At 49.1% G+C, this 23,767-nt stretch overlaps 1 protein-coding gene across 3 annotated transcripts; it reads left to right on the plus strand.

Annotated features, from left to right (window-relative positions):
- The first annotated feature begins 360 nt into the window (after nucleotides 1–360).
- On the plus strand, nucleotides 361–16,961 carry MBD3 (methyl-CpG binding domain protein 3). 3 transcript variants are annotated; one of them, XM_030257118.3, is made up of 8 exons: nucleotides 361–431; nucleotides 4,480–4,536; nucleotides 6,509–6,668; nucleotides 8,720–8,857; nucleotides 11,585–11,675; nucleotides 12,486–12,663; nucleotides 13,815–14,012; nucleotides 15,124–16,961. In XM_030257118.3, exons 1-7 carry the CDS (start codon nucleotides 376–378, stop codon nucleotides 14,005–14,007), a joined length of 873 nt encoding a protein of 290 aa, XP_030112978.1. In that variant the 5' UTR covers nucleotides 361–375; the 3' UTR covers nucleotides 14,008–14,012; nucleotides 15,124–16,961. The 3 variants fall into 3 exon arrangements, with proteins under 3 accessions (XP_030112978.1, XP_030112979.1, XP_030112980.1); XM_030257119.4 differs by lacking the exon at nucleotides 361–431 and adding an exon at nucleotides 562–810; XM_030257120.4 differs by lacking the exons at nucleotides 361–431; nucleotides 4,480–4,536 and adding an exon at nucleotides 562–810.
- Nucleotides 16,962–23,767: the final 6,806 nt, after the last annotated feature.

Below are 23,767 nucleotides of genomic sequence, written 5' to 3' on the forward strand. Positions count from 1 at the left end.
TCCTTGGCAGCCGGAGGCAGACACCTCTCTGGCAGTACCACAGCCGGGAATTTGCCACTGCAGCTGCAGTAGGTGCTGGTTTACACGCTTTCCTGAAAAACTTTTCACTGCTTTGTTTCCACTCCAGTTCCTCATGTGCAGATTTCCCTCTTTTTTTATTGGATTGTTTGGGGTTTTTTTTTTGTTTTTTTGGTTGGGTTATTTTTTTTGTATGCTGCTGTTGCACGGAACGAACCCCCCGGGGCTGGGGGGACAGGCCCCACGGCGAGGGGCCGGTTCTCGCCGGGGGTCCGGGCGGGTCCGCGTCCCCGGGGGCGCGGGGCGGGGCCGGGGGTCGCGGGCCCGCCAGTGCGGCCGGGGCGGGCACGGGGCAAGATGCCCAAAGCGGCGCTGCCGGGACACCGGGGGGGCTGGCGGCGCTCGGCGCTGGGGTGAGGCCGGGACCGTGGGGGTTCGCCGGGGGGAGCGGGGCTGGGCCGGTGGGCACCTCGCGGGGCGGCGGGGGGAGGGACTATATGCGGGCGGAGGGATCCGGGCGCGGCGGGCGGCGGGAGGCGGCTCGGTGGGTGGAAGGGGCGGGCGGAGGGAGCGGCGCGCACCGGGCGGCGGGAGCGGGGCCAGGGCCGGGAGCGGGACCGGGAGCGGAGCGGGAGCGGGAGCGGGACCAGCCGGGCCGCGGCGCCGCCTCCCGGGAAGAGCCGGCGGAAGGGCCGGCGGCGGCAGGAGAGCGCGGCGGCCGGGAAGAGCCGGCGGGAGGCGGCCGGAGCCAGGCGGGAGCGGGCCGGGAGGAGCCGCCATGGAGCGGAAGAGGTGGGAGCGCTCGGCGGGGCCGCCCCGGGCGCGGGGGGCCGGGCCGGGGCTGCAGCCACAGGTGGAGGGGAAGGGAGCGGGAGCTGCCCCGGGGGGATGCTCGGTGCCCTCAGGGACGGGGGAGCGCCGTGAGGAGCCCCCGCGCCCCTCAGAGCGGCTGGTGCCCCGCGGACACTCGGCTCTTTATTCTCGAAGGAGCGGCAGGGGTGGTGCTCCTCCTTCCCCGGGCTCGCTCCGCTGCCTCTCGGGTGTACTTGGGAATTGTGGCGGGGAGCTCGGGATGCGCCTGGCCGGGAGCGTGGCTGCGGGGGGAGCGCATGGCCCGGGAGCTGCAGGGTTCCTATTTATAGCCCTGCATGGCTCATATGGCTGTAGGTGGCCATATGGATCCTCCCCGCACCCACGAGGCACCCGCGGGCTGAGGTGTGAAACTCGGGTCCAGCGGGAGCTGGGAAGGCAGCAGGAGCTGTCCCTGTGTCCTCAGCCGGCCCTGCCTGTCGGGAAAATCCATACCATCAACTTCTGCCTCTGGGTTGGGTGGCACCTTGAGCCCATCTCATTTCACCCCCTGCCATGGGCAGGGACACTTTCCACCGGACCGGGTGGCTCCCAGCCCCGTCCATCCTGGCCGTGAGCACTTCCAGGGATGGGGCAGCCACAGCTTTAGCTCCAGGTTTCAATTTTGGAATCAGGTTATGGTTGTGAGAAAAGGGGGAGTGAATCAGAAAGTGCCATCTTCGAGAACGCGAAGCCGATTCTGCTGCCGCTGCTCGGAGGCTGAGGGCAGGATGAGACCACCGCAGCACCTGAAAGCTTCAAAGATCCTGATTTTCCTAGAACTTGTTAAGTTGCAGTCAGAGATTAACTTTAAAAAAAGAGGTAGAGAGGATAAGTAACATGTTTTTATTCCCAAATTTATATGTGTTTTCCCTTTGTATCAATTTGGACAGAGATCAAAGGTAGAATAGAGCTTTGTTGCGCTAATTTTTGCTTTCTGTTGCATTTTGCATTGCCTCGGAGTGGCAAATACAGGTGTGGCAGTTCAGTAATACCTGTGTGAGTTCTGCCTGTTGTTTACCTGGGTGAATGTTCTGTCCAGCTCCCAGGCATGCACAGATGCAGGGAGGGTGTCTGGAAAACCCCCTGTGAGATGTGTGTGTGTGAGCCAGTCTCTGGCTGGAAATTACATCTTCCTCGAGGTCTGAGTACCTAGGCAGGTTTTTACAGCCTGTCCTCAATCTTCATCCTTAGGAGGGTTTCTGGTGGATAGGGTGGGATTTGTGGGCTGGATTTGGAGTGAGCAGAAGTGCAGGGATGGGGGATTTCAGGGAGAAAATCATGTCGGGGATTTTGTCAAAGTGGTAGGTTGTCTTTGAGAGAGTTCTGGCCCTCCTCAAATTCAGGGTTCTCACATGGGGGAAATTTAGTGCTGCTTTGTGGGGCTTTTTTCTTCAGAGTGTTTTTCTCCTGAAGGTTTGATGACCAAGTGTCAGAAATTTGGGATCACCATTCGAGTCTGCCTCTGGATGTTGACATCACTGTGCTGGGAAACTTCACACTCTTGTGTGAAAATTACTTTGTTGAGAATTCCTTACCTTTGCAGCACAAATGTAAGAAGTTGGAAGGGAATGTTTTTTAACACTCCTCCAAGGATATTTTGATCAGTACAATCATTTCCAAGAAAAAAAAAAATAGTGGAGCAAAATGTTTTCACTGAGTCTGTGCTTTGCTTTTCCTCTGTTGCTCTGGTTTGCCTGCAGAGAAACTCATAATTTCTCACATGAGAAGGAAACAGCATCAAGTTGCACCAGGGGATGTTTGTGTTGGGTATTAGGGAGATTTTTTTCACGGAAAGGGTTGTAAAGGATTAGAACAGTCTGCCCAGGGCAGTGGTGGTGTTATCATCCCTGGAAATATTAAAAAAACATGTGGATGTGACACTTGGGACATGGCTTAATGTTGAACATGGTGGTGATGCTGGGGTGACGGTTGGATCTGATGATCCTAAAGGTCTTTTCCATCCTTAACAATTCCATGATGCCTGAATTGAGCCCTCCAAAATCATCTGGTTGTAATTGTGTTTGTCCCAAGCTCTTCTTTAGGGGTGTGATGCTTCTGGAAATTTGGGAGATTTTGTGTGTCTCCAAGTGCTTTGTTTGGGGTTTTTTGGGGGGTTTATTTTTTGTATGGTTGGAGTCCAAGTTACTGAATGTTGTCCTGGGGGACAGGAACATCATCCCTTGGGACAGCCCCAAGGGGATGGGACAGGTCGGGTCCCCGAGGCTGCTCCGTGGTTTGGGGTTGTGGATGTGTGGGGTGCACTGTGGCAGCTGGAGGTGTCCCCCACCTGCTCTGGCGTGGTTCCATGGCCGTGCCAGCCCCTCCCAGGATGGATTCTGGAGCAGGGCTGGCTGGGGATGCTGCATCCAGGGTAAGAGGGGATGCTGTGACAGGACGCTGGCAGTGGTGGGTTCTGCGGTGTTTTGGGGTCCCATCTCCCTGCAAACACCATCCGGAGCTCCTGCAGCCCTCCAGGTGCCGGGATCTGCCTGGAGCAGAGCTGGGGAGAGAAGTGAGGGAGGGAGCACGATGGAAGGCAAGAAGGAGAATAATTTTGTGTTCTTCTTTGCCCCATTCAGCGAGGAACCGAGCTCTGAGTGCCTGCTTTCAGTGACCCGTTTTCCCTGGGTTATTCCTGCCTCCATAGGCAGAAGCAGGTGGTGGCTGGGTTTGCTCAAGGTTTTGTTCTGTTTTTTTTCTTTTTTTTTTTTGCCTTTTGTCCCTTGCTTCCCAAGTTGTGCAGATCCTGTGCAGGCTAAATGGGAGAGCGGAGGGGAGGAGACTGTGATGAGGGAGGAGGGGAGAGGGCAGCCGCTCTCTCCTGAAGGATGTAAAGCAGGAAACAAAGGGTGAGCTGCACATGGAGAGCAGGGGCACCTGGCAGGCCCGGCCCTTCCATAGGCGGCTGAATCTGCACGGAAAAGTCTGGGAATGAGAGCCGAGGGTGGGTCCCGGCAGCCAGGTCTGTTTTGTTAGCTGGAGCCAGGCGGCCCAAGCGAATAAAGCCCCGAGCTGGTGATGGACTAGCGTGGAAAATCCTTTGCAACTTGTAAACTCCTCTGCAGCTTGGCCGTGCCCTTGCCTTTCACACACGGGGGAACTGTGGCACAGCCTAATTCGGGAGCCTGGGATCAATCCACTCTCAGCATCGCTGCCTGGAGGGATGTTGCACAGCAGAGGTTGGGCTTTGCAGCTTTGTACCAAAATGTCTCGTTTCTGGGCCTCTTTAAAGGCAAAAAACCAGGAGTGCAGGAGGAGCAGAAGGAGTTAAATTCTGTATTTTGTGACATTTAAAGGGTGCTTTAACAGGGCTCAGAGTTCTGTGGTGTTGGGGGAGTTTCTGTGTGTCCTGGTGTGCACCAGGAATCTTGCTCGAGTTTTGGGTTACTCTGACTCTCCCAGGTGTGTGGAGGTGCCCCAATGTCCTGCATGGTCCTGCCAGAGGGTCCCCAGGAGCTCCAGGCACCCCATCCCTTCCTTTCACAGTCTACTGTCACCTTTTGGTCATAGCTTTGCTCCCTGGTCTGTTCTTGTCCCAAAGAACCTGGGGATGATCCTGCCTTTTGCAAGACCTAATCAGAATAAAAGTTTTTCTTCTGAACATTTCAGTGCTTTTCCTTTGGGCCAAGCTTCCCCAGGAAGAGACAGGACTCTCAGTCATTTCAGGTGGGTTTTTTGAGACTCTGAGCAGCTTTTCAGTTCTTCCTTTCAAAATGACCACAGCACATTCTAAACACACGGAGATGAAGGGCTCTGTTCACTTAAAATCCTGTCTTTGACTGTACTGACTGTTCTGGAAGTTACTCTGCACTTTAATGCATTATTTTTAAACCTGCTAAGACACTAAACCTTAAATTAGAGCAGCAGATCTTGGAAGAGGAAGCAGTGCCATGTTTTTCATGTAGCAGGAGATTTTCTTCCTGGCTTCACTGGCAGTGACAGCTGTGCCCTAAAGCTGCTGTAGTTGGTTATTCCTTTCTCTGGATTGAGGCAAAAAACTCCCTTTATAGTTTGAAAAAGTGATTCACTTTTCAATTTGGGGCTGGACACAGGCTCTATTCCTGGCTGCTTGGTCCTGCTCTGTGTTGTCTCCTGGCCCAAGTGCAGCTCCACAGGGAGCTGGTCCAGCTGAGGAATATCCAGTGGGGGAGTGTTTCCTCCTCCTCTCCCTGCCCTCCAAAGATGGATTATTTTCCTCAGCTGGTTCATTTGCATGAACACTGGGCTGTGTGAGCAGTGGTGGTGGCAGGGAGGAGATCCAGGCAGGATAAGCAGCTTTGGAGCAGTTGGAGCCAGGAGCTTCCTAAGCAGATGCTGTGTGGGATCACCACAACCTTTCAGTTTTAACTCCTTTGAGAGACTTTTTCTAATTTCAGTTTTAGTGTAATTTATATTAAATTGATCTCAGTTTTTTGAGACCTTTTAATACTTTTGTACTTTCTGGGTTTGTTTTTTTTTAATCTATTTTTTTTTCATGCATGGCCTGACTTAGCCTAATTGCTTTGTCACTGTCCTATTCTAGAAATTCTCTGCTTATGCTGGTTTTCCCCTAATAAAGCTTCAGGGCAGGAGATAATATGTGAAAAGAGACTTTTCCTTTTGTTTTGTTGTTGTTAAGACCCTGGGAAGGTTATCAGTATCTCACCAGCGTGAGATAAGCTGGTAACTGGTATTTTTGGTCTTAAAATGCCTTCCAGCCCATTAAACTGTGATAGTGGGATGGAAATACAATAAGTGATCTTCTCCTGGATGTGAACTAGGATTGAATGTGCAAGTTGCAATTGGAGAAAACCAGAAGTGAGATTAATTGGCAAAATAAGGAGGTGTTGTTATGATGCTCAGTGAGAAGGTGAAGAATACTTGGTGCTTATTGTCTTTAGTCCTACACTGCAGCCATAAAATGCTCACTTATTTTTGCTTTATGAATAAAGAATAGCTTTTGATATTGAATAATTAAAAAAAAAAAAACAAAGAAAACATCAGTAAAGATTTGGAATAATTTGTGCCTGGTCTCCAGGTTGAGTCTTTGTGGAAACCCAGGTGTTACAGAAGAATCTCTTTTGCTTTTTGCCATTAATGGAAAGTTTTACGAGATTTTGACATTTATCTTTGCATCACTTTGTGATTCTTTGTTTTGCAACTTGTCAGTAGTTAACTTCTGGTTTTCTCTTTTTCTGAAGTCTTCAGGATGCTACAAAAGATAGAATCAAACCTGAATGAGCTGTTCAAGGGACAGGGAGAGGAGACAAGGAGCATTTTTGGTGCTGGTCAAATGCACCAGTCCTGGGAGAAGAAATTATACTTGAAAATGGGCATTTACTATGAGAGACAGCTGAATGAAAAGTGCATCAGTGCTGAGATCTCCCTTGATGGTTATTGTGTACATTATGCTACATTTGTTTATCTGATCTGAACCTTCCTCTTGACATATAAAACCATCTTAACTTAATTTGTGTGTTCCACATGAGAAAGAGTCAATATGAAAGCATTTTACAGTTGAATGTGAGCTTCATTCTTGAAAGCCCAGCATGTGTTTTTCAGGAAGGAAATAAAACTTCTCCCTCCTGAGCTGCAGAGGCGCCGCTGTGGATTGCAGAGGGTTGAGGTTCCCCTCCATGTCTCGGGTGTGTTTTTGCAGCCCCAGTGGGAAGAAATTCCGGAGCAAACCGCAGCTGGCACGGTACCTGGGCAGCTCCATGGAGCTGGGCACCTTCGACTTCCGCACGGGGAAGATGCTGATGAACAAAATGAACAAGAACAGGCAGAGGATGCGCTACGACTGCTCCAACCAAGCCAAAGTAAGACTGAGAGGCCTTGGTGCTTCCCCTCCCTGCTGTGCAGCTGCCAGAGAAGTCTGGGAGAGAGGGCAAATGCAGCACTTCAGAACTGGAGTGGGAATTGGAGCTGTGGCAGAACAGCTCTGCTGCTGGGGGTTGGACAGTGCTGCTCCCAGGGGGTTGGTGCTGTGCAGGAGAGTTGTGTCACTGCTCAGACTTCTGTAGAGGAGGTCAGGGAAGAGACTGTCACCTTCCTCAGTTCCCAGCAGAAGAAAGGCATTGATCTGTGGGAATGAGTGCAGAGGGGCCTCTCTGCTCTGGAGGCAGGCTGGGAGAGCTGGGGGTGCTCCCCTGGAGAGGAGAAGCTCCAGGGAGAGCTCAGAGCCCCTGGCAGGGCCTGAAGGGGCTCCAGGAGAGCTGGAGAGGGACTGGGGACAAGGCCTGGAGGGACAGGACACAGGGAATGGCTCCCACTGCCAGAGGGCAGGGCTGGATGGGAGATTGGGCAGGAATTGTTCCCTGGCAGGGTGGGCAGGCCCTGGCACAGGGTGCCCACCCTGGATCCCTGGCAGTGCCCAAGGCCAGGCTGGGCAGGGCTTGGAGCAGCCTGGGACAGTGGGAGGTGTCCCTGCCATGGCAAGGCTGGCACTGGGTGGGCTTTCCATGATTCTGTGATCCCCCTCCCTGGAGTGTGAGCTCATCTCCTCCAGCACAATCTGCTCCAGAGCCCCACATTTCCTGGGGCTGTGCAGCAGCTCTGCCCTGCCCTTGCCTTTGGTTTGAGAGGAGAGGAGGGATTTGGGTCCACAGGGGTGAGGAGATGCTGCAGCTCCTGCCAGTGACTCAGTGGAGCTCTCCCAGGCTGTGGTGGTGACCCAGCTTTGGCACTGATGGAAGGGGTGGTGGCATTTGGGGCAAAAAGTGTGAGAGGGAAGAGGGCTGTGAGGCCTATTTCTAGAACAAAATAAAAGATTCTCTAGCTGCTAATTCAGATTGTTGAGGTGTCGGGATGGCGGTGACAGGCTCCCTGTCTGGATTGATTGTCCCAAGTCATTCCTAAGGATCTTCATCAGATGCTAAAATCTTTCCCAGAACCCAAAAGCTGCTGTGTATGCACCTAAACACTGAATGTGGAAAAAGCACAATGCTCATTTTTGAAATACATCAGCCAGTCAAGGATCATCGTCACGAGAGTGCTGGGAACATTTCCTACAGCCCTGGTGCTGCAGTGATATTTTGAGACCTGCCTTGAGGCACAGACCAGCAGCTCACACACCTCTCAGGCTAAAAATTCTGCCCAAAACTCTCAATAAATGTACAAATGTTATCACTGGCTTCTGAAAGGATTAGCACCCAGATGGTTCAGAATTATATTTGTCCTGAATGCATCTTTTCTACATCTCATGAATAAATCTGTGAAGCAGACACAGTGTTTGCATCCCTGAGAACAAAGTGTGTCCTACAGCCATTCCAAGAGTTGCGTGCTAGATTTTGGGAATGAGGAACAGCCTTCCTGTGCATCCCCTAACAGAAAATGCAATTGTGTAGTGCAAAATTGATTATGAGCTTCATTTAAAAGCTGAGCTTTGTTCAGAACCAAAGGTAAAAAATGGATTCAGCTTTCAGTGGTGTTGGTTTGTTTATTGCTTACAAGTGGATTTAGAAGGAAGAGTTTGGAATGGTTTCTGGATTCAGAAACCAGCCTCCAAATCCCTGTTTGTAATTTTTTTTTATTTATTGCAAATATTGTGTTGTAATCCTCTCCTTTAGTGATTACAGGTGGCTTGTTCTGACTCTTAAAGTCATTAAAAATGGTAGTAAAACTGATGTGTGTGAACTCACATGGGAGGAGGCTGCTAAGTTAAACAGAATGAGTGGAAAACTTTGATAGGTCTAAGGCAAGATTTGAATTTAGTTATGTATTTTTGGCAGCCTAACTTGTATAACTTGAGATTAGATGAGATTCGAAGCCCAGGAACTGTTCCCTGCTGCACTTCTTTGTGGCTGGAGTAGCATTTTAGGAAACTAAAACTATTTTTGTGGGTTTTTCCTTTTCTTTTTGTGTGAAACAGGGCAAGCCTGATTTGAACACAGCCCTGCCCGTGAGACAGACAGCCTCTATCTTCAAACAGCCCGTCACAAAGATCACAAACCACCCCAGCAACAAGGTGAAGAGTGACCCCCAGAAAGCTGTGGACCAGCCCAGGCAGGTAAGGCTGAGAAACTCCTGGAATTGCCACTGGGAGGATCACAAAATAATCTGTTTTAATTTTGTGATGCTGAACAAATACTCCCTGGCCATTCCTGATCTCTGGCACTTCAGAAAAATCTGATCTTTCAGAAGCAGTGGCTTGCAGTGCTCCCAGCTCTTAAAATCAGAGGAAATCCCATTCCCAGTCTCTAGTTATGGACTCTGCACACTGGGATTTACAAACTCCAGCCTTTGGTTAGATCACAATTCTATTGTAGCTAAACCTGAATTTCCTTCCTGCTGAAATTAAGTATTATCTACAAAATTTTTCAGACATTGTAACCACTTCAGAGGACACTTGGGTTTAGAATCAGTGTCAAATGTTGCAGTTGTGTAAGAATTCCATGTTCCATTAAATCCATGTTCCTGCAGGGATCACATCCCTGGTGCTGTTCATTGCAGTGGAAGGGACTGTACATTAGTAGGAGTAAACTCTGCCAGTATAAGGTCATAAATTCACTTCACAGTGTATTGTTAATACAAAATCAAGGTGTTTTTCTTATCATAATGTGTATTTGCAAACAAGAGAACACACCAAAATTAAAGGAAAGTGTTCTTTACCAGGGGCAAGCCCTGGTAAAATAAGCTATACCTGTTGGAACACTGAAAACCTTTTCAGAAAACTTAAAAAAACACTTTTAGAAGGCAGTTTTTAAGAATTTCATAAACCTAGTTCAACTAGAACCTCCAAGTATGGATAGAACTTATCTGAAATGGGTGGGTGTTTGGTGGGTGGGGTGGGGTTTTTCTGTTTTTTAAGCAGGTTGGCAGGGTCTTACCATAGTGTTCTGGGGAAGTAGATCCTGTATGTTCACAGTGTTGTTGCTATTCCTGCAGCTTTTATAGTTTAGGCAATAAAAGAGAACACTAAAGATAAAATGCCCTCTCCCACTTCTGAGCTGGATTTGTGTTCCTGTTTAAGATATTTTACAGGACTGCTGAATATTTTGACTTTTGCTCACTAGAGTCCAGATGTTTCTACAAAATTTGAAAGCAGTGCCAAGTCCCATCATGCTGGCTTAAAAATCACAGAATCCCAAAATTCTTTGGGGCTGGAAGGGATCTTAAAGATGATCCCATTCCACCCTCCTCCCATGAGCAGGGACACCTTGTACTGTCCCAGGTTGCTCCAAGCCCCATCCAACCTGGCCTTGGACGATTCCAGGACTGGGACAGCCACAGCTGCTCTGGGTAACAAATAAAATAAAATAAACAAAAATAAACAAACAAACAAAAACCCCAACAAAAACAAAAAACACACACAAAAAAACCCAAAACCAAAAAAAAAAAAAAAATCACCTATTTGAAAGGCTAGGGAATATCCAGGCTGTGTTTGGGCTGTGACTGGCCTCATTCCCCTTTTTGGAAAAGTCATTGCACTTGGATTTTGACAGGCAGGAAAAAGGGGTCGGATATACATGGACTGTTTGAGGTGAATTCTTGATTTCTCAAAACCTCGATAAAAATGTGGTTTTTTTGCAAGATAGTTGATCCTCCAGCTGTGCATTGCTATCCTGCTGATGTCTCTCCTGCACCAGGTGCAAAGTTAAAGTGTATCAAGGTGATTTATTTGGCTTTCTACCACACCACACATTCAGGTGCTTTTAAGCCTGGGGAGAGCCTGTGACTCAAAATCTGCTAAAGGACCAGACATGGGGGAAAGGACCAAACTGAGGGAAGAAAATAGAACCAAACAGGAATAAAATAATACTTTACCTTGAATATTCTTGCATTCCTTAAGTTTCTGTGGGATGCATAGGAGAGAAATGGGGTGCAGACAAAGCTGTCTCACACTGTGGACTTGTAGCTGAAAGTCAGCGAGCCTGGCCTTGCTGCTGCAGCTCAGAGCAGTGAAAGTTCCAGGCCCTGGAAGAAAAGAGAGCTTTCCAAGGCAGCAAACTGGGAGAGAGGAGATGTGGGACTGTGTTAGAACCCTGGTCACTGACAATTTCAGATTTTCTGTGCTGACAGGCACTGACCCCCAAGAGAACACTGCATTGACCTGAGGCCGTGGAGAAGCTTCCAAAATGGAATGACAGAACTGGGATTGTGGGTGTGGAGATTGAATTGAAGTGTGTAACATCACAGGGTGGGGAACTTAGAGTTGAAGGGTTTAGAATATAGTAATATAAATAAACAAGATGGAGGTTTTAGGGTGGAAGCTGGTCCTTCTCCTTCACCCTCTCCTTCACCTTCTTCTCCATGGGTTTGGGTGGTTTTGTGTCATTGGATAAAAAGCCCCCATTGCAGGCATGGGTGGTTGATTATTGGGTTAAAAGTAAAAATAATTTAGGTGTAATTTCTTAATTGGACATTTTATCCTTAAAAGGCCTTGTAGAGAGAGATATGGGACTCCGTTTTCAGTTTGTTAGAGTGAAGTGCTGTAGAACACAGGGTTTGTGAGACTGTGACATGGATAAGAACTAATAAACATCTGAGTCCCAGCAAGAAATACCATCTCCCATATTTATCCCAACCCTGGCAAAAAGAAGACTGGACAGGGCTGATTGGCAGTGAGGATTGTTCTGCTGTTGGAGGTGGCAGATCCCTTCTGTGCTAAACCCACATTAAAGTGTCCTCAGCACTGCTGTTCCCTGTCTGCACAGGAAGCAGGGACTTTGTGGAGCTGTCAGTTCCATTCCTGCTTGTGCCACTAAGCACCAGTAACCACCTGCTTTGACTGCAGCTCTTCTGGGAGAAGAAGCTGAGTGGACTGAACGCCTTTGACATTGCAGAGGAGCTGGTGAAAACAATGGACCTTCCCAAGGGGCTGCAAGGTAACCAGAGGGTGCCCTTCACTCAGGGCTGGCATTTGGCACCTGGCAGCAGTGAATGGAGGTGCTGAGGGGGAGCTCCTTGTTCCCAGAGCCTGGCGGGGCTGTGGCCATTCCTGCTGCAGCAGGAGCTGTGGTGCTTTGTGCCCTTTCTTCTGAGGAGTCCTTAAAAGCTTCTCATCCTTTTGGGGGATTCATTTCCAGAAACAGCAGAGCACCCCAGAATGCTGTTTGGGTTTGGATTTGGGTTGGAAGGGACCTTAAAGCTCATCCCATTCCACACCTGCCATGGCAGGGACATCTTCCACTGTCCCAGGTTGCTCCAAAACCCATCCAACCTGGCCTTGGACACTGCCAGGGAACAATTCCTGCCCAATCTCCCATCCAGCCCTGCCCTCGGGCAGTGGGAGCCATTCCCTGTGTCCTGTCCCTCCAGGCTTTGTCCCCAGTCCCTCTCCAGCTCTCCTGGAGCCCCTTCAGGCCCTGCCAGGGGCTCTGAGCTCTCCCTGGAGCTTCTCCTCTCCAGGTGAGCACCCCCAGCTCTCTGAGCCTTGTTCAAGCAGAATGGAAACATCTTCCCTTTCCAATTTGGTGATTTTTATTATTTTTTTGGTTGTAAGAGAATGAGGAACTGCTCTAAGTTTCAGTACCCTCAGGGAGCTGCAGAGGTGGTGTTAGAAGCATTTAGGTCTGAGATTTATGTCATGTGAGCTTTGCAACTGTGCTCTGCCATTAAAATTTAATTCCCATTGTCCTGATTTCCTGCTCTCTGCCTGGGGCAGTGCTGGTTATGGATTTCCCTCCCCCTTGCAGGGGTTGGCCCCGGCTGCACGGACGAGACTCTGCTCTCTGCCATCGCCAGTGCCCTGCACACCAGCACCATGCCCATCACTGGCCAGCTCTCTGCAGCTGTGGAGAAGAACCCTGGGGTCTGGCTGAACACTTCCCAGCCTCTCTGCAAAGCCTTCATGGTGACAGATGAAGATATCAGGTAGGAATGGAAATGGCACTTGCTGTTCTGGAGTGATATTCCTTGTGCTCAAACAGTGTTTTGCTTTTCTTTCTAAATGTCTGATGGAGCACTGTGGCTTGGGAATTAATTTGAATGGCTCTCTAGCAATAGAGTAGACAAAAGTAGTTACATTTAGCTCTCTGTCATGTGCCTAAAACCCAGTTTTTTGTTTTGGCCCTGCTCAGTTACTTTGGAGTTTCAGGGTCATGATTGTTTTTCATTTCAAGTTTCCTTTTATTACAAAAGTGTCCTAGATGGGGGAACCTCAACTGAGGCACATCTGAGCAGAGATGGCATTGGAGAAATCCTGTACAGGGGAATTGGAGTCTATTCACCTTCCTCTGTGTCAGTAAATGAATTAAATAAAATTTATGGATTGACCCAAGGCGTGCCTGCTGTGGTGACAGGGAACAAGGATGCAGTTTATTCTGCTATAGGTTGTTTTAGTAATGAAATCCTGTTAAATCAGGATTGGCCAAGCTCAGCTTTAAGTTTTTAATGGAGAGCTGAATATACCAAAAGCCTGCAGCATGCAATTTGCATTCATTAAGTGTTTAAAGGCAATCCTTGCTTTCATTGCTTGATAAATCTTTTGGAATTGCAGGATGACTTTTCTGGGCTTGATTGAGACATAAACGACCAGGAAAAACAGTCTGTTTGTAACTTTGATGTCCTGTGGCTGAGCTGAAATAGGAGCCCCATGAGCCACTGGTTGTTGATCACTTCTTTGCTGTGTCTTTGACTTCTTAGGGTTGGGACTCAAAAGGAAAATGAGCAGAAAGAAATGACCTGAAACTTAATTTTCTCCAGTCTAATTTTTGAAAGTCTGTGCAGGGTAGGCTGACTTGTTAGATATTAGTAGTAGGGAGGAAAAAAAAAGTCAGCTGTTAGATTAGCCAAATTTCAGCCAGAAATCAACAGGTGCAGGACACATAATATAAATATTGGACAAAATTTTAAAATGCATTTCATCTTCACTTAGAGTAGAATGCCAGGTGGGGTTTTTGGGGGGTTTTTGTTTGTCTGTTTGTTTTTGTTATACAATGGAGTTCTTAGAGGGATTGGAGACTCTTTTCCCTTGCCAGGGGCAGCCCTGGGGGCTGATGTTGGGTGTCCCCTGTGTTGGGCAGGAAGCAGGAGGAGCTGGTGCAGCAGGTGAGGAAGAGGCTGGAGGAGGCCCTGATGGCTGACATGCTGGCCCACGTGGAGGAGATCGCCAGGGATGGGGAGCCTCCCTCGGAGAAAGAAGGAGCAGATGAGGAAGGAGAAGAAGAAGAGGAAGACGAGGAGCAGGACCATGACCAGGAGATGGAAAATGTATAGTGCAGGTAGGGTGATAGTGCAGTGTCTCACCTTAAACACTGGGGACAGACTTAAATACTGATGAATCTTTGCTTTTTAGCCTGGCCTTTGAAAGGTGTGGTGGCCTTGGGTCAGGAATGGGGGAGGTGGGCATGAGACCCCACCTGCAGAGCTGCCCCAGCCTGGGGAACAGCAGCAGGAGGACGTGGAGCTGCTGGAGCCAGGCCAGAGCAGCCACGGAGATGCTGCAAGGGCTGGAGCCCCTCTGCCCTGGAGCCAGGCTGGGAGAGCTGGGGGTGCTCCCCTGGAGAGGAGAAGCTCCAGGGAGAGCTCAGAGCCCCTGGCAGGGCCTGAAGGGGCTCCAGGAGAGCTGGAGAGGGACTGGGGACAAGGCCTGGAGGGACAGGACACAGGGAATGGCTCCCACTGCCAGAGGGCAGGGCTGGATGGGAGATTGGGCAGGAATTGTTCCCTGGCAGGGTGGGCAGGCCCTGGCACAGGGTGCCCACCCTGGATCCCTGGCAGTGCCCAAGGCCAGGCTGGATGGGTCTGGGGAAGGCTGTGGAGCACCAGGAGTGGCTGAGGGAGCTGGTGGGGTTCAGCCTGGAGAAAAGGAGGCTCAGTGTTCAGCCCCAGTTGTCTCAGCCTGTCTCCATAGGAAAAGTTCCCCAGCCCTACGATAACTTAGTGGCCTCCTCTGGAGCCTCTGAGACAAGAATCAAGAACGTGGCGTGGGGGGAAAAAGGGACTTTTTAGGATGAATAGCAGAAGAGCTCCTTTGGAGGGAATGGGGATTTCAGGTAGGAGGAAGATTGATTTTGTTAAGCAATCCTTGAAGCTTGAGGATTGATTATAATGTGCAATCTGCTTGGCCTTTGGGAGATCCCATCTTTTATCTGGGCTCTTTTTTCCCATTTTCCCCTGTCACCAGCAGTAGCTTTATTTGGACAGTGAGTGCCTTGAATTCCTTTCTGCTGTTGAGGTCTGGCAACAGGCAGGAGCCAGAACAAACTGACTGCTGCAGGTGAAACCCAGGAGATAGAGACATGGATCTGTTACGACAGTGGGATTTCTCCTTTTAAGAAAAGATATAAAAATTCCTTTTGAGTTACAAGGTCTTTGTTTTTCGTCTTTCAGGGAGTTCCATCTAAGAATTCCCAGTATAAACCCATTCAGCAGGGTCAGCACAACCATTCACAGAGCCAAGAGTGCACCATCAGTCCAACTGTACCCCAGAGCCTTTGGATGGACTTCAGGAAACGTGGAAGCTGATGGTTCATTCATTGCAGGGGAGTTTGCAGATGGAACTTGACTAAACTCTACTCCCCTTCCTTTTTCTAAAGGGGTAGGGTGATGGGGAATGCAAAAGTGGGAGGGGATAAAGAATATCACATGGTGGGAGGGGAAATCCTAGGAACTGAATTTGCTGGCTCTTTTTTTTTGATTTTTTTTTCTTTGGTATTACTTTTTGTGGGTCAGTGCTGGGTGATACATTTTTAAGCTTTTCTATCGAAATACTTTTAATGACCCACAGAAACAATTTTCTCTCTAACCCAAGGGAGGGAGATGCTGTTTCACTCCTTGGCTACTCTGCTGTGGGTTACCTGTTTGTACCTGACTGTAGGGAGGTCATTTCATGTTGTGAATGGTTCATTCCATGTGTTTCCTCACAAGGCCACATTGGTCTTGGAAGTGTTTGGAAGTGCAGTCTGAGAGCTGAGCTGCCAGTGCCTCTCCCACCTGAGCTGGGGTGAGGAGGGGAAGCTGCACTCGAGGGTTTGGGCTGCCAGCTCTGGGAATTTGGGCTATTTGGTTATTCCACGCCACAATTTGGATGCAGAGCTCTGTGTGTCCAGACATTTGCCTCCAAGACTCTGTTCAGAATATACCCAACCTGAGGTATATTTTTCTTTGGTTTAAGTCCAGTCAGAAGGACTTTCTCAACTGGGGATGGAAGGATGACTCATTTCTGACTGATAATGAGGAAAACTTCCTCCTTTTTCTCTTCTGGTGCCAAGAACCTGCCCTCTGTTCCTCAGTGTGGAGGGAAGGGGATCCATTCCAACAGGTGTGGCTACACACCTGCTTTTGTGTGCAGTAATGTTTTGACCTCTTTAAAAAAAAAAAAAAAAAAAAAAAGGAAAAAGGTTGATTTTTCTATAATTGATATCTTAAAAAGGAATTTAAAGCTTTTTATTAAGTATTGAATCTTTCTTATTTGCATGTGCAGTGAAGTGACCAGCATTTTGTGTCGAAAATTGGACTGATGTGAAACCTGCCTTAATGTGTTTATAAGTATTGGGCTTCACCATGGGTACCTTGATTGATCCCTCAGTCTCTTCCAGTACATCTTTGAGCATATTGGGGTAACTTGTGGCTAAAAATGGGTTTTTCTGGGAAGGGAGACAAGGAGAGGGGAGGAAGATGAGAGCTGATAGCTTGGGGAATGTGTTGACTGGGTTGCAAAATTATTTTAGTCTTAGGGTATCCATTGCACAACCGTGCGTGAACGTCTCGGCTGAGAGAACACTACAAAGTGGTGCATTAAATATTGTGCCACCAACCAATTGTACAAGTTGTTGGTATCCCAAAACTTGGGGAAGAAAGTAGCTCCCAGAGCCTTTATTGTGTGAGACAGATTAGCAGGGACAGTCAGGGGCCAGGGAATTGCCTCTGGGAGTAGTGCAGCTTACTTATCCCTGAAAAATATCCCATGCCAAAGTGATTGATCTTTTATTCACTCTTTTCTTAAAGGTTTGAGAACTCAAAAGTGCTTGATATTGCTCATTTGAGTACTGCAAGGAGACTGAATTGTGCTTTGCTGATGCTCTGCCAGGTGCTGCTCTGGGGAGCTTTACCTGGCACTGCAGGCAGCGACCATTATTTTCCTTTCTGAACAGTCTGTTACAGTTACTACTCTGTAAATCTATCCTCCTGTAAGTCATGGTGTTGAATTAAATGTTTCTCACAAAGAAGAGGTTCTTTCTAGTCTGCCTCAAGCCTTTACCTGGAGTTTTGTGCATCTGCCAGTGGAGATGCTCTGGGGGTTGGTTGTGGGCTCCAGTCTGAGACTTGGATCTTGACATCTGGAGCCTGGCAGAGGGGAACGTGGAGGGAAACGTGTGGAAAGCAATTCATTCTTGTTGCAGAATCCTCTCCTGTGTCCTCACCGAGGGAGGGGCTGCCAGGGTGTCCCCTCCTTTGGGCAGGTTGGTGATAGAGTTACAGAATTGTTAAGGTGGGAAAAGATCTTTAAGGTAATAAAGTCCAGCCATCAGCCCAGCACCACCACATTCACCACTAAACCATGTCCCCAGGTGTCACACCACACTGTTTTTGAACACTCTCAGGCATGATGACTCCACCACTGCCTTGGGCAGCCTGTGCCAGGGCAGGACAACCCTTTCTGTCGGAAAAAAAAAACCCCAAAACCTTAATATCTAATCTAAACCTGTCCTGGCTCAACTTGAGTCTATTCCCTTTGAATCTCAGCTCCAGCAGTTATATCCCACCCCAGAGGTGTCCTTGTGACCAGAGCAAGCTTATTCTGACACTGGCTTTTTGAAAACCTGTTTAATATCTGGTGATGTATTTCTCTATTTTTATTTGGATCTAAACATACCATTGAGGCACCATACCACAGGTGATTGAGATGCTGACACTCGTATTTTGATACACTGAATATCAATTTAAATTGCTGCCAACTCTTGTTTTATCCACCCCTTTTCCAGTTCAGCTGTCTTTCCTTCAGTTTACAAAGTTCATTATGTTTTCATTGATATGGAGGAGTTGCTTGTGCAAAGTTTCAAAAAGGGACCCAGGACTCCTCTCACAGCTAGAGAAAGTGAAATAACTTTACCTGCTTACCAAGGTGAGGAAATCCGGTGTTTGTTTTCACTGACCATGATGTCTTGTTCATGTTGCTGCAATAACAAATGGATTAGTTTGTCTTATCTCAGCCCTGGATGTGACTGACGGGCATAAAGTGTTTGCCATCATCAAATCTATCCCCAGGGTGGAGAATGCAGCTTGTTTGAGGTACAACTTGTTAGGCACATGATTAGTAAATAATGTACTTAAGAGCAATTGAGTGGAATTGAGGCAACACTTAAATTTCATTAATTAATATTCTCTGCTGCATTGGGTGTTGATGGCTACAGGTTTTTCCTCTCCACTTTGTTTTACAAAAGTTCAAGGTTTAAAGGGGGTGTCATTATCCTGCTGTTTGGGGAGTTTTATTTTTACTGAATCCTTGTGCAAGCCATAGAACGAATTGGAATGGATATTGGTGCAGGCTGGATTTGGCCAGCAGAGCTCTTGGAGGTGGTTCTGCCCAGGAAAAGTTGGCTGGATGCACATCTGAAATTGAACTTGCTGAACTGGCTGTTGAGCAAGGAGAGGGAGGAGTTCTCTTGATTGTCAGCTCAGCACAGCAGGAAGAGAAGAGAGTCCAGGATGACATGGCTGGACTCTGGGAGTGCAGGCATGTCATGGCTGGGAGTTTGGGTTGGAAAGGACCTTAGAGCTCATCCAGTGCCACCCTGCCATGGCCAAGGACACCTTCCACTATGGCCTTGGGCACTGCCAGGGATGCAGGGTGGGCACCCTGTGCCAGGGCCTGCCCACCCTCCCAGGAACAATTCCTGCCCAATCTCCCATCTAAATACTCGTTGCTGCTCTGTGGGATGTGAATGAAGCAGGGCACCTGGAAAGACTCCTGAGTCATGTGCTTTTGTCTTGCTTTAAGGAGGGACCATTCTGTCTGGACTTACTGTCCTGGTCCTTGGAAGGAGTGTGGGATAATGTGTTTAAAGGGGGAGGAGGCAGGAAAACGCTTAATGGAGAAAAGGTAAGTTTTTTGGTAATAACTCTCCAGTCAGGAAATCCTAGTTATTTAGGATTATGTGCATAAAAACAATCCCCAAGAGTCCAGATGCCCATGCAAATACTTGGATAATACCACTTCTTCCCTATCACATAAAATGCATATTCCTCACAGTTGTCACTCTAAACAGGAATTTCTGCATCTGCTGGAATTGCTCCAGACTTTGGGGTCGATTGAGGATCCTGGTGTTGCCTATTTTACCTTCCTGCTTTAATGAAACACAGCCATGGGAAGGTGGTGTCCTAATTCTGCAGCACAGAAAATAATGTCCTCTATGGGCTGTAGTGAGCTAAAAATTTGGATTTGTTCTCAGATTAGCAGGGATCAACTTGAATTAATGAGGGAAAACCTTTCTCCCCCTCCTCCTCAGGCTGATCCCGTGAGTAGCTGGAGTGTAGGAGAGAACAGCATAGAACAGTGTGTGCTAAATGGTATTTACAGTGACAGAACATTTGGGAGGGTGGGGAGAGAAAAACATTTTGAACTCCAGAATGACCCACCAAATGTACTTGGAATTGTCAGGGCAATGCTGGGCAATCTCATTTGGTATTGCTGCTTTCCTCCCAATATCCAGAACTACTGCTGACTAGCTAGTAACAATAACTACTAGTAAGAAATAACATTGGCCTCCAATGGGAAAGCCTTCATTCAGTTCATTAAATAAGTCTCAGATGGGATTTTTCTTACCTTGCAGAGTCACAGAGAGCAGTAGTTGGAGACTGCACAGAACTGGGCAATGAGTGACCTGAGCAGGTTTGTCTTCTGAGGCAAAATTCAGAAATGCTGTGCTGAAGAAATCTGGTTTCATTCACATTTACAAAAGGCAAGTTTTCTGACACAGAATCCCAGAATGATTTGAGTTGGAAGGGACCCTAAAGCCCCTGCCATGGCAAGGACACCTTCCACTGTCCCAGGCTGCTCCAAGCCCTGTCCAGCCTGGCCTTGGGCACTGCCAGGGATCCAGGGTGGGCACCCTGTGCCAGGGCCTGCCCACCCTGCCAGGAACAATTCCTGCCCAATCTCCCATCCAGCCCTGCCCTCTGGCAGTGGGAGCCATTCCCTGTGTCCTGTCCCTCCAGGCCTTGTCCCCAGTCCCTCTCCAGCTCTCCTGGAGCCCCTTCAGGCCCTGCCAGGGGCTCTGAGCTCTCCCTGGAGCTTCTCCTCTCCAGGGGAGCACCCCCAGCTCTCCCAGCCTGGCTCCAGAGCAGAGGGGCTCCAGCCCTGGGATCATCTCCGTGGCTGCTCTGGCCTGGCTCCAGCAGCTCCACGTCCTGATGGTGGGGGCCCAGAGCTGGACATGGTGCTCAAGGTGGGGTATGGACCCCCAAGCTTGAACTTTTGGAAAAAGTTGAATCCTAACAAGTTCCTAACATGTTTTTGTTTGCAAGATGAGTCCAGTTCCATGTCCTGGATTAGCCTACTGGGTACATTTTGTGGGGTTTAGTGATCTGAAGGGCTGTAAAACCTGAAAGCGTGGTGTACCAGCTTTTATTTTTTCATGCTTTTGTCTGATCTGCAATTAATTCTTAGCTTTCCATCAAGTTGGCTTCTCCACAGCTCCAAAGTCATTACCTGACAGCTCAACTCCTCATTCATCTAATGCATGAAAAAGAGCCCTTTGCTAATGGCTTCCCCCAAGGTGCCTCTTTCATGTCGTGCTGTGGGGAGGGAGGCTCTGAAGGTGCTGTGGCAGGGATGCCAAGAGTGACAGAAACTGCTGGGCCTGGTGGCACTGAGGGATCACCGTGGGCCAGGCCTTGGGTGACCTCAGCTGTAGCTTGTGCCTCTTCTGCAGCTGTGGCACAGCACGGTGACATTGAGCCTCCTCACCTTGAGCTGTCCCCCTGTGCTGTTCCCTCAGTCAGCGACTTTGTGGGATGATTGATCTCGGGCTGAGGTCATCTTTCAAGTTCCAGATCTTGTCAATCTGTCTGGCTCCACCCACATGCAGTGATTCAGCTCCTGATGTGCTGAAATATTCCCTTAAGCCTTCCCACACAGAGTAAGGGCTTTTTTGTGATTCTGCACGGAGCTGCTGCACCTCTTCTGTGCTGTGCTCCAGCCCTGTGCTTGGAGAGCTGCAGAAAGTAGAGTTTGACCTCCTAAAGAGGAGAAGAGCAGCTATAATTGTTCTTTAAAAGTATTTTTTCCTCTAAATTTTGGATCCCATTTTATAGAATTTGGCTAATGTGCTGTGATTTAGACAAATGGTAAAATACAGAGAGCAGCCCTGGGGGAAGGTTGGGGTGCTGGTGGGTGAGAGGCTCAACCTCTGAGCCCAGAACCCCCCTGGGCTGGGCTGAGCCCCAGCGTGGGCAGCAGGGGAGGGGGATTCTGCCCCTCTGCCCCGCTCAGGTGAGACCCCACCTGCAGAGCTGCCCCAGCCTGGGGAACAGCAGCAGGAGGACGTGGAGCTGCTGGAGCCAGGCCAGAGCAGCCACGGAGATGCTGCCAGGGCTGGAGCCCCTCTGCTCTGGAGCCAGGCTGGGAGAGCTGGGGGTGCTCCCCTGGAGAGGAGAAGCTCCAGGGAGAGCTCAGAGCCCCTGGCAGGGCCTGAAGGGGCTCCAGGAGAGCTGGAGAGGGACTGGGGACAAGGGATGGAGGGACAGGACACAGGGAATGGCTCCCACTGCCAGAGGGCAGGGCTGGATGGGAGATTGGGAATTGGGAATTGTTCCCTGGCAGGGTGGGCAGGCCCTGGCACAGGGTGCCCACCCTGGATCCCTGGCAGTGCCCAGGCCAGGGTGGGCATTGAGGCTTGGAGCAGCCTGGGACTGAGGAATGTGTCCCTGCCATGGCAGGGCTGGCACTGGGTGATCTTCAGCATCCCTTCCAACTCAGATCAGTCTGGGATGATTGTATGAAAAATGTGGGGGGTTTTGGTGGGGGAACATGAGGGTTCCCCTGCCTGTGTTCACTAATCCCAACTCTAGGGGTGGATCTACAAAGGATGCTCTCTACTGCAGAATAAGTATTCCAGCTCAGATATTGTCACTTCTGCCACTGCACACTCGACCTGCAGTAAGCAGCAGCTGCAGAGTTGTTCCTGAGGCAGCTGGAGCTGTGGTGGCACTGATGCTCTGCTGAACTTCTGTTGATTTTTCTCTGTTTAGGAAACCCCTCAATGAGCTGTGTCACCTGGTGTGCTTCAGTCCAGTGTTCTGGAATTCCCTGTCTGTACATGGATTCTGTTGTTCTATTTGGGGACATCTGTAGATTACAGTATCCCAGATTGGTTTGTGTTGGAAAGGACCTTAAAACCCACCCAGTGCCACCCCTGCCATGGGACACCTTCCACTGTCCCAGGCTGCTCCAAGCCCCATCCAGCCTGGCCTTGGGCACTGCCAGGGATCCAGGGACAGCCACAGCTTTAATGGTCAGACACCAAATTGTTACAGGTGCTACAAACATTTGGGAATGACTTCTGCTGGGGAATGGGGAAGCACCTGGGGTTGGAAGCAGCAAGCCAAGTGCCTTCTCTTTCCTCTTCAGTGAAGTTGGTTCTTCTGTATGGTCATGTTTTGGTAAAGAAACAGAATTATGCTGAACAACTTCCCTGGTTTGTAGACTCACTTCCTCTGTTAATGGGAGACACAAGTCTCTTTAAGAACTGCTAATTGCTCAGGTTAAAAAAACCCCAAAGGCTGCCTGGTGTCATGTGTGGAAGTAAGACTCTCAGAAGAAAGTGTGAGCTAGTTCTGCTGAAAATGGAACAGATCAGAGGCACAACATCTACAAACCAGGTTTGCCAAAGTGCTTAAAATAACAACTGGCAGTTTCCCTGGGTGTTGTTGGACTTGATGTAGAAATTTCCCAAAAGGACTGAGAGAGCAGAGAGACAAAAATGGCAGTGTTGGGAGTGCAGTTCCTGAGGGGGTTTTGGAAACCCACGTACAGGACTTGTCAGTGCTGCTGATGTGGTGGCCTGTGGTGGTCAGGGGTGTGTTTGGTGCTGGAACTGCAGCAAGGACATCCCTGAGGAGCCCTTCAGGTTCCTGTGCAGTCCTCTTGGGTTGCTCAAGGCTGCCTGGTGGAGTTACAGAGCCAGTGTTGGTCATGCCTGAGTTTCCTCCATTTTCTGGGAACAAAAGGGGCTCAGACAGGAGGGGTTGTACCCTTCTGTCTCAAGTTATGGAAACCCCACTATTTTTAGTTGTTTTAACTTATTATGTTAAATATTTTGGGAAGTGAAGTAGCGGGGGCAGAGGGGGAATGTCTCAAGCTCAAACTTGGATTTCCTGTGTCTGCCTCTGGAGGAGAAGATTCTCTCAATAGGTGCAAACCCTCATGCCAAAATTGGCATGGAGCTGTGGCAGGGCTTGGCATGGAGCTCAGGGGAAGGTTCTTCCCCCCGAGGGTGTCTGGAGTGGGAGGATTCCCAGAGCTGTGCTGATGCTGTTGGATCTGTGTAAGCACAGGAATGGGGATGGATAGGGACACATCTCCATGAAATTGAGCTTCTTTGTGGGGAAAACAGAACTTATTCAGCTTTCTCTGCAACAGCCACAGAAGGGAAGGGCTGGTGGGAGTTCACAGCTGAGTCCTCTGGAGAGAAAGCAGGAGGAGAAGCAGCTTGTTAACTGTTTTCATTAAACTTTTTAGCATCTGGAAGACGATGAGTTTAGTTGTCAGGTGAGAGGAGGGGAAAGAATTAATGAGACAGAGCCTGGTGGCTGTTTTCTTGCTGGAAAGATCCCACAAAAGTTTCAGGTGTCCTTTTCAAAGTATCAGAATTTGTACGTCTCTGTCCGTAAAGAGTCACCAGCTTGGAAGCACAGAGACCCTTGTGGCTTGTTTTGGGGCCATGGAGAAGCAAGGGTTAACGTTTCCTGGGATCTGAAATGGGAACAGAGTGGGTGGATTGAAGGGGGGGTTTCTAGCCCAGGCACTGGTGAT

Source organism: Taeniopygia guttata, chromosome 28 (genome assembly GCF_048771995.1).
Source record: "Taeniopygia guttata chromosome 28, bTaeGut7.mat, whole genome shotgun sequence".
Classification (NCBI taxonomy): Eukaryota; Metazoa; Chordata; class Aves; order Passeriformes; family Estrildidae; genus Taeniopygia; species Taeniopygia guttata.

Bases quoted from the DNA above. Each gene is read 5' to 3' on its own strand.
- MBD3 (XM_030257118.3), top strand. From the start codon at position 376: ATGCCCAAAGCGGCGCTGCCGGGACACCGGGGGGGCTGGCGGCGCTCG. The intron at 432-4,479 runs GTGAGGCCGGGA...TGAACATTTCAG, and splicing joins TGGCGGCGCTCGGCGCTGGG to TGCTTTTCCTTTGGGCCAAG. The intron at 11,676-12,485 runs GTAACCAGAGGG...TCCCCCTTGCAG, and splicing joins CCTTCCCAAGGGGCTGCAAG to GGGTTGGCCCCGGCTGCACG.